The sequence below is a fragment of the Teleopsis dalmanni genome, chromosome 1, assembly GCF_002237135.1.
Source record: "Teleopsis dalmanni isolate 2A chromosome 1, ASM223713v2, whole genome shotgun sequence".
In the NCBI taxonomy this organism is placed as follows: domain Eukaryota; kingdom Metazoa; phylum Arthropoda; class Insecta; order Diptera; family Diopsidae; genus Teleopsis; species Teleopsis dalmanni.
The window spans coordinates 159852111-159860660 of record NC_051846.1 but is presented as its reverse complement, the minus strand read 5'-3'; the positions used below and the strand labels follow the sequence as shown (position 1 = coordinate 159860660).

Sequence of the window (8550 nt, the reverse complement as noted above, 5' to 3'; positions counted from 1 at the left end):
TATTCATAACTTAATGAATTATCACACAATCTTACATCATCAATTGTTTTGTATAAAACTCACCTGACGCCATTCCTCAACATTCTTCACCGCTCCCTGTTGCACAGAATTCAGCATACTACACAATTTAACCCAATGTGCTTCTAGCCCAGAATCGTTTCGCCGCTGTGACAGCATGCAAGGATTATCGTCAATATATTTTACGTAAATTTCTTTCTGATCCTTTGACATACGTTCCCCCCGCCCTAGTAAAGAATTGAAGTTATTTAACATTCCATAGATCAATTTAAAAACTTACTTCTAAAACGGCTAACAGGTGGAGTCCCAAAAGCTGGCGAATGTTCGGAATTTAATTGCTCATTTATTGGACCATAATTTGAATAATATGGGTTGCTTGGCATGGATAAGTGTTGCTGTTGTGTATGTTGTTGCTGCGGAGATTGGGTTAACAGCGGCAAGTTCATATGTGGCATTTCTGAACGGTGTATTGCATTCAGGTTTTGTTGAGTGTAATTTTGACTCATAATTTCTTCTTTCACATCAAAAGACATTTCATGTTTAACATTCTCTGGATTCTCAACTTTATCCATAACATCCATAGGATCGATTGATTGGGTTAAGGACTCTGGTGTATGTGCTGTATAGGCATGGGATATACGGATTTTGTTTTGCGGTTCATTAGGACTATTTCCTTGCAAAGGAGATTTTAAAGCTTCATTAACCATGATATACTTTTTCGGAGTTTCATTTATTACACTGTCGTTAGATTTTTGCGGTACTGGTATATTCAATTTTTGGGAACAAGATGGTTCAAAACATACATTCTCATTCTTAGTCAATTCATCGCCAACTGTAAGGAGTAGCGTTTTAAACAAGTTTTGTTTTAATTAAAATAATAATATAAGAACTTACAAGGATCAAATTGTGCAATTAACTTCAAATCCAAATAATTTAACTATTTTATGTAAATAACAACAACAAAATGTATAACATTTTAGCGCTTTTATACATATATGAGCGGAAGGTTAATATCACGAAATATGGAGTATTAGGCATACATAACGCTAATACTTCAAAACGGATACACGCATGTAAGGGGACATGGATTCAGTATTTATTAAAATATAACTACTTATTTGATATATGTAGAAAAGGATGTGCTATTCTAAGCTACTTACAGCTACGTATGTTGTGATTTAATTTAAACTTACCCTGTCCTACTTCTATAACGAAATTGGTCAGGTCATGACGCTGCGCCAAGTAGTTGAGCAACAGTTCGTCTGGTATGATGAATCCAATCTTCTTATTGCGGAACTCGAAATTATAAACCCCGAATGCCGCTCGCACTGTAATTAATTAAAAAATCTTTTAATGTTTTTTTTACTTGAAGAAAGTAAAATACAATAACAACTTCAAAACACCGCCACCACCGCCGCCACAATCGCTTTAACTTCAGCCACACATTGTGCCGTTTTAAGAGTGCACACATAAACACACACACTCACTCACACAAAAGTACAAGTGCGTGCAATTGGCGGTTGAAATGTTCTTATATTATTACATTTCAACACATTTTGTTTATTTCCGATTCGAAAAATGTTTGCTATTATTAAGTTAAACTTACCAACATTTTTTAAATCCCAAATGCTTAAATTTCGATTTTCCTCAGGTACACCGATCATTAAAAGTTTTTTATTGTCGCGGAACTGAAAGGGAATAATGCAGCCTGAACGGAGTACCATTTTTGTTTTTATCTCGAATTTTTTGTTTATTTACACTTTATAATTGAGTGGAGACAATATATTTTAATCGACTTTCTAGAGAACTTCTATTTTAATATTTTTCTAATTTCTTTTTATGTATTCTATTATAATTCATTTCGCTTAATGTCTTTTACATTTTTCCTCTTTTCGTTGTAGAAGAAATGTAGTACGTGATAATTTGACAGTTCGCTGTTTGTTTACGAATGTAACCATGAAATGCGCGTAAGAATAAAGTATGTTAGGGTTGTTGTGCAGTTGTGTTGTATGCACAAGAAAAGGTAGTATTTGAAACGTATTAGAGGTATAATGTGTACATTGCGTGTTTGAAGATATTTTGGTTTTTCTTCTTATTTATCCATTTATTTTATTACATTCTGTCAGGTATGAATGACAATAAGTAAAATTTATTAATATGAACCGTAATAATAATTATTACGATCTGAGAAAAGATCGGCACGCGTGGACTATACCCAGTCACATATCCACATACACTTAAAATAGAAATGTGTGACCTACATATGTACACAAATCAAAGTCTCTCGACGTTTTTCTTCTTAACTTTGTTGAAATGTTGGAGGAGGGCATCAACCAGCGAGTTTGGTTGCACATATGTATATGTGATGAGCGTGATTCTTCATATTACGAGACATTTCTTGCTTGATTGCCGAAACACATAATTGTTTATGCAGCTGTTCATTCGTTATATACCAAGTTACCAATTTGTGATCATTCGTAATGTTGTAGATTGTCTGAATCTGTTGCAGTACCCCATAATTGAGACCCATAACTCCACTTAGGTTTTACTGCAGTTTTGTATATAAGCCGCTTATTGTCGACAGTTTGTGACAGTTTGGAATTTGGGCTAAGAAAGCAAAATAAGTTTCGCAATTTGAGACCAAAAGCTTTACGCTTGGGTCTTTGAATATGTGTGGTTTCCAGGTTAGTTTACTATCCAGATGTATGCCCAAATATTTTGTTTCTACAGCTTGTGGTAATTGAGTATTGTTTATTAAAACAGGCAGGCACGTAGAACGTTTTGTAGTAAGTGTTACCTGGACAGTTTTTTATTCATTTGGTTGATAGGACAATTTTTCATCCAGAGGGCGACATTGTTAAGGCAGGGTTGTAGTTTGGTGGAAGTACGGATTGGGTTACTGTCAACTTATAAAATAGCTGTGTCGTCTGCAAATGTACTGTTTACACTCTCATCGATAAGGGGAAGATCCGCAGTATATAAAAGATAAGGCATTGGTCCCATTATGCTACTTTGAAGTACTCCTGCTCCTATATCATGAAGTATTGTAGTTTCATTTCTATGGTTAATGAAAAAATGCCTTGCCGAGAGGTATGATTTAATAAATATGAAAAAATGTTGGGGGTAGATTTAGTTTTAGTTTGAATAGATCCTCATGCCCTTCAGACTCGATCATCTATTGCACTATAGATATGTCTGATATTAAATAGAAAGTATTCGATACCCAATTTCATTATAAAATAATGATAAACGATTGAATTTAACAGTGCAGGGTCTGTGTTTCAGAGCAACACATCGAGTTCGACGATCAAGTACCATTTGCCATATGCCAAAGGGACTGCATAAACAGATCCCTACCGGTTGCAACAACAACAATAATTTTTTAATATATTTAATAACGGTTAGTAATGTTCGTTCTTTAATAAACAAAATGCAATTTAAATTTAATATTTTGATTTTTATTTTAAAAAAATAAACAGTTAAAAAATAATTATGATATTTAGTAATCTTGCTTATACATAGTTTGATATCTATAACGTATCAATATATATTTTTAATTAAAAAAGGCAAAAATTATTATAGAAATAAAGTAATTTTTGTAGCTTAAATTAATACTTATTTTATCATTTTTTTATCACTTTGATATAATACAACTTTTTAGTTTAAACTGTGGTTAACGAGCTTATAGACCCACACTTGGGAATTAGATGTGCCTTAGATGTTGTCTTTAAAACTTTCTAACAATTTTGTAGTTAAATTTTTAACCAGGTGCTCCATGGTTTGAAAAACCATCTACAAATATTTAAATGTTTATTAATGCAATTTTATGAGAATAATAAATAATTACCTCGGCTGTAAGTGTAAATGAAACACTATGTGGTGCTCTAAAGAAAGTGCCGCACACTACTCCGAAGATGATGAGTAAACTATAAACAAAAGAACAAATCTAATTAATGTACTATATATGGAGCTATGATAATAAAATTTTTAGAATTAAATTCAGTAAATGAATTTCATAACCTTTTTGGTTCATGCGTCCTTTTTTATTTAAACAATAACGAAAATGCATATTATACACGACATACCTACGCTTTCTTCAACTACCGTCTCTATATCGAGGCTCTTGTAGCTTTCCAGTAACATTTTTACTTTCTCAAAATATGGCCAATCAGATGGTATCCCCATTTTTTTTTCTTTTCTAAAATAAATTAATTAAATAGCTCCTTATTTATTTATTTGCCACTAAATTCATACCTACTTATATCTGTTCATCAAATTTCTAATTTTGTGTCGTATCTCCGCCGCATTAAAATCAAAATTATTTTGGCACATCACATCCGCTATTTCCACATACACATGACCATTCCTTTTCTGTCCACGTAGTTGTGGCAATTTTTTCTCCCACAACTCTAACAGGACTTGCTCCTCTTCTGTGTTCCAACGGGAGTGACGCTTCTTTCTAAAACATTCACTGTGAATATTTGAAAATATGTTAATACCTAATATTATTTTATGCAAATTATATATTACTCACCTGTTGGTTATCGTTGGGTTGTTGTGAATGTTACTGGGTTGGGTTATTGGGCTTCGTATGTGGTGGGTGCTTTTATTGTTGACTTTACCGAATTGTTTAAACACTTTTTAATAAAAAAAAAAATACAATAGTGTTATTAAATTCGAGTTCATTATATAAAATTATTATTTTAATTAATGGAAAGCTGTACACTACAAAAACGTTTCACTTTAAAAAATGCTTAATTGAACTGAAACTTATTCATAAGATCAACAAATCAAAGACATATAAACATTGAAGTTCAAGTTAATTAATGAATTTGGTTTAAATATTAATTCATTTCAAATGTGGATTAAATATTAATCCATTTGAAGTACGGATTAAATATTGATTAACTTCAAATGTGAATTAAAAGATGACGATTATTACGATTGTGTTAAGCGCGGTGCGGACTATCATTTTTGAGTGTCATTCAAGAGAGAAAAACTAATAATGACACTCACATAATGATAGTTGTTGCATTTGCGAAACACACCTACAGCGTGCGTAAACACACGTATTCTTCAAAAATTTTGCTTGAATGAAAACTCTTAAATGTTAGCACGTCCGGTCGCTAGAACAAATTGAAGCAAGTAAGAGCGCAACTTGAATGACATTTAAAAATAATAGCCTGCACCGCACTTTATAGCTTCAAATACCATAAATACATTTAACTTACTTTTAAAGCGCCTAGCAGTTATAACACCAGTAACTGGAGAATGTGTAGACCTTAATTGCTCATTTGTGGAATCATCTTGCGAATAATGTGGGTTTTTTTTAATGGCTAAAATTTGCTGCATTTTATGCTGATTATGTATGGTTTGGTTTGTTAATGACAAGTTTTGCTCAGAGTAATTTGTGCTTGGTATTTCTTCCTTCACTTTAAAATCCATTTCATTCTCAAAACAGACTGAATCCTCAACTTTATCCATAATATCGATTGATTGATCCATTGACCGTATGGGGGACTCTGACAAACGTGCTGTATATGCTTGAGATATACGTATTTTGTTCGGTGGCTCATTTAAATTGTTTCCTTGCCTTGGAGAACTCAAAGCTTCATTAACTATGACATATTCGTCGGTATACTCATTTGCTACACTATCGTCGGATTTTTGAGATAATTGAATGTTTAACTTTTGAGAGCATCGAGAGTCGAAACTTGCATTCTTATTCCTCATCGATTTATCTTTAACTGTGACGAGATGCATATTAAGAAAGTTTATATTAAGATAATAATCATAATAATTAAGATAACAAGTCGTGATCTAATTTAAACTTACCCTGTCCTACTTCTATAACGAAATTGGTCAGGTCATGACGCTGCGCCAAGTAGTTGAGCAACAGTTCGTCTGGTATGATGAATCCAATCTTCTTATTGCGGAACTCGAAATTATAAACCCCGAATGCCGCTCGCACTGTAATTAATTAAAAATGCTTTTAATATTTTTTTTTAGTTGAAGAAAGTAAAATACAATAACAATTTCAAAACACCGCCACCACCGCCGCCACAATCGCTTTAACTTCAGTCACACATTGTGCCGTTTTAAGAGTGCACACATAAACACACACACACACTCACACAAAAGTACAAGTGCGTGTAATTGGCGGTTGAAATGTTCTTATATTATTACATTTCAACACATTTTGTTTATTTTCGATTCGAAAAATGTTTGCTACCATTTCGTTAAACTTACCAACATTTTTTAAATCCCAAATGCTTAAATTTCGATTTTCCTCAGGTACACCGATCATCAAAAGTTTTTTATTGTCGCGGAACTGAAAGGGAATAATGCAGCCTGAACGGAGTACCATTTTTGTTTTTATCTCGAATTTTTTGTTTATTTACACTTTATAATTGAGTGGAGACAATATTTTTTAATCGACTTTCTAGAGAACTTCTAATTTAATATTTTTCTAATTTCTTTTTATGTATTCTATTATAATTCATTTCGCTTAATGTCTTTTACATTTTTCCTCTTTTCGTTGTAGAAGAAATGTAGTACGTGATAATTTGACAGTTCGCTGTTTGTTTACGAATGTAACCACGAAATGCGCGTAAGAATAAAGTGTGTTAGGGTGTTGTGCAGTTGTGTTGTATGCACAAGAAAAGGTAGTATTTAAAATGTATTAATGGTATAATGTGTACATTGAATGCGTGAAGGAACAGAATTAAAACTATTAATTAATTGGAAATTAATAGTAAATCATAATTATTGACGTTTATTGTTTTTATTTTGTTTTATTGTCATTTATTTCAAACTAAGGTTATAATAATAAAGAAATACATAATATTACGACATTTATCTGCTGCCATTTATCTACGTTTAATAATATCAATATTTGATATATTATATTCATGCGTTTAAATGGGTTGAATTTTTAACATTTGATCCGAAATTTTCAATTGCATTACCAATAGTCAGCTCTGTGAATGTTAATCATAAATTCATTAATTTTATAGAATGAAGAAAGAACACTCCTAAAAGTCAGTTCAATACTACAAATTACTGACGAATCTTTTGAATCAACTTATTGACTCAGAGAAATACTCTAAATGTGAAACTGAGAAATGCATCAATTTGATAAGAACAATTTCTACATATAATGCCGCTATAGCTGTAGTACAGCAAACAATTATCGGAATCTCTTTTGCTGAAATGGTACAGATCAGTTATGATAGTATTTAGAAATAACATATAATATTTTCAAACTTTTGTTTAGAAAATCTTGTTTTAAATTTTATATATCATATCAAAGTATTGCATGGTGACTGACATTTTTCATTAATTAAGTTTCACTTTTGTTTTGCACATATATTCCATATTTAACTAGATCATTTATATAGTTCGTTGTATTCCCATTGCTTCTTCTATTAAATGTCCAATTCATTGTTTATATATATTACCGCAATATAATTTACCAAACAAAAGACAAATTTAATAGGATCTTCAAAAAATATATATAGCATTCAATTTATCAGTCGTACAAGACGGAGATATAAATTTATCAACTTAAGAAGATATTTCTTTTATCATTTTCAAGTTACAAAATTAAAAAATATAAAAAATAACAAGTTTCGGTGCCTAAAAGTATCACGAGACGTATACTAACATGTCAATGGATGCATTAATCCTCAAATACAAGAATAATATTTATTTTATTTCATGTAACATATATGTAACACTGTAATCAAAAAATATGGTGAATCTTTTAAAATCTCTATTTATTCTTCTAAATCTACTCAATTGGCTTTAAAATACTTCACTTCTGATATGGTAAACTTCCTGATCTTAAAAGAAAGCATAGGAACCGATGTGCTTCCTTTTGAGGTGCATTTTAAATTCACTCGAGCTACAGTGACGCGAAGTTGGCTCTTGTGCCACCACACACTTATGTTATGCGTGCCTTCTCAAGTCTCGTACATCAACATCAAATCTGGGGTTAGTATTTCCGCAACTTAATGACACCACCGGAGACACGATCTTCCTGTACGCCTTCTTCGTTCAACAACTGCTTTAGATACCTTATTTGCTAGAGCATCTTTATTCATTCTCACGACATGACCAAGCCAACGAAGCCGATGGATGTTAATTCACTGAATTACCATATATCAATATCGTGATAAAGCTCTTATAGCTCGTGATCTATTTGTATGCGGTAGTCGTCGGCAACTCGTAGAGAACCACAGATCTTACGAAGAACTTTTCACTCGAACACTTCTAGCGCTACTTTACGATTCTGTGATAACGTCCATGCTTATGCGGCATACAGAAGCACAGAGAGGATGATTCTTCGTCTGTTCTTCAGGCTGACATCGTTGTTATAGGTATGTCATGGCTGCAAACTGTAGATTCTGTGAAGAGAATGAGGAGTCGACTGTTAGTATGCCCTGCACTAGTGCACAAAAAAATTCTGTAAAGTAGGTTCTAGACTACTTTTTATTGACGCAGCAGGACTTACAGACCTACTCTAAACTC

At 32.4% G+C, this 8550-nt stretch overlaps 2 protein-coding genes across 3 annotated transcripts in view; both read right to left on the bottom strand.

The window, feature by feature from the left end:
• LOC119666569 overlaps nucleotides 1-1815 on the bottom strand; it is a 2625-nt gene extending 810 nt beyond the window's left edge. The window contains exons 1-4 of the mRNA XM_038075851.1: nucleotides 1625-1815; nucleotides 1212-1346; nucleotides 299-850; nucleotides 64-245 (exon numbers count right to left, since the gene is read on the bottom strand). Coding sequence (XP_037931779.1) covers nucleotides 64-245; nucleotides 299-850; nucleotides 1212-1346; nucleotides 1625-1742 — 987 coding nt within the window. The 5' untranslated portion in view covers nucleotides 1743-1815. The remainder of the gene's footprint in view (nucleotides 1-63; nucleotides 246-298; nucleotides 851-1211; nucleotides 1347-1624) is intronic.
• Nucleotides 1816-3626: 1811 nt separating this feature from the next.
• Nucleotides 3627-6696, bottom strand: LOC119669650. Of its 2 annotated transcripts, XM_038079635.1 has the most exons (8): nucleotides 6268-6689; nucleotides 5854-5988; nucleotides 5250-5765; nucleotides 4553-4655; nucleotides 4277-4489; nucleotides 4104-4216; nucleotides 3866-3944; nucleotides 3627-3810 (listed from the first exon to the last, which is right to left on the bottom strand). In XM_038079635.1, exons 1-7 carry the CDS (start codon nucleotides 6383-6385, stop codon nucleotides 3922-3924), a joined length of 1221 nt encoding a protein of 406 aa, XP_037935563.1. In that variant the 5' UTR covers nucleotides 6386-6689; the 3' UTR covers nucleotides 3627-3810; nucleotides 3866-3921. The 2 variants fall into 2 exon arrangements, with proteins under 2 accessions (XP_037935563.1, XP_037935564.1); XM_038079636.1 differs by lacking the exons at nucleotides 3627-3810; nucleotides 3866-3944 and having other exon boundaries at nucleotides 4127-4216; nucleotides 4273-4489; nucleotides 6268-6696.
• Nucleotides 6697-8550: the final 1854 nt, after the last annotated feature.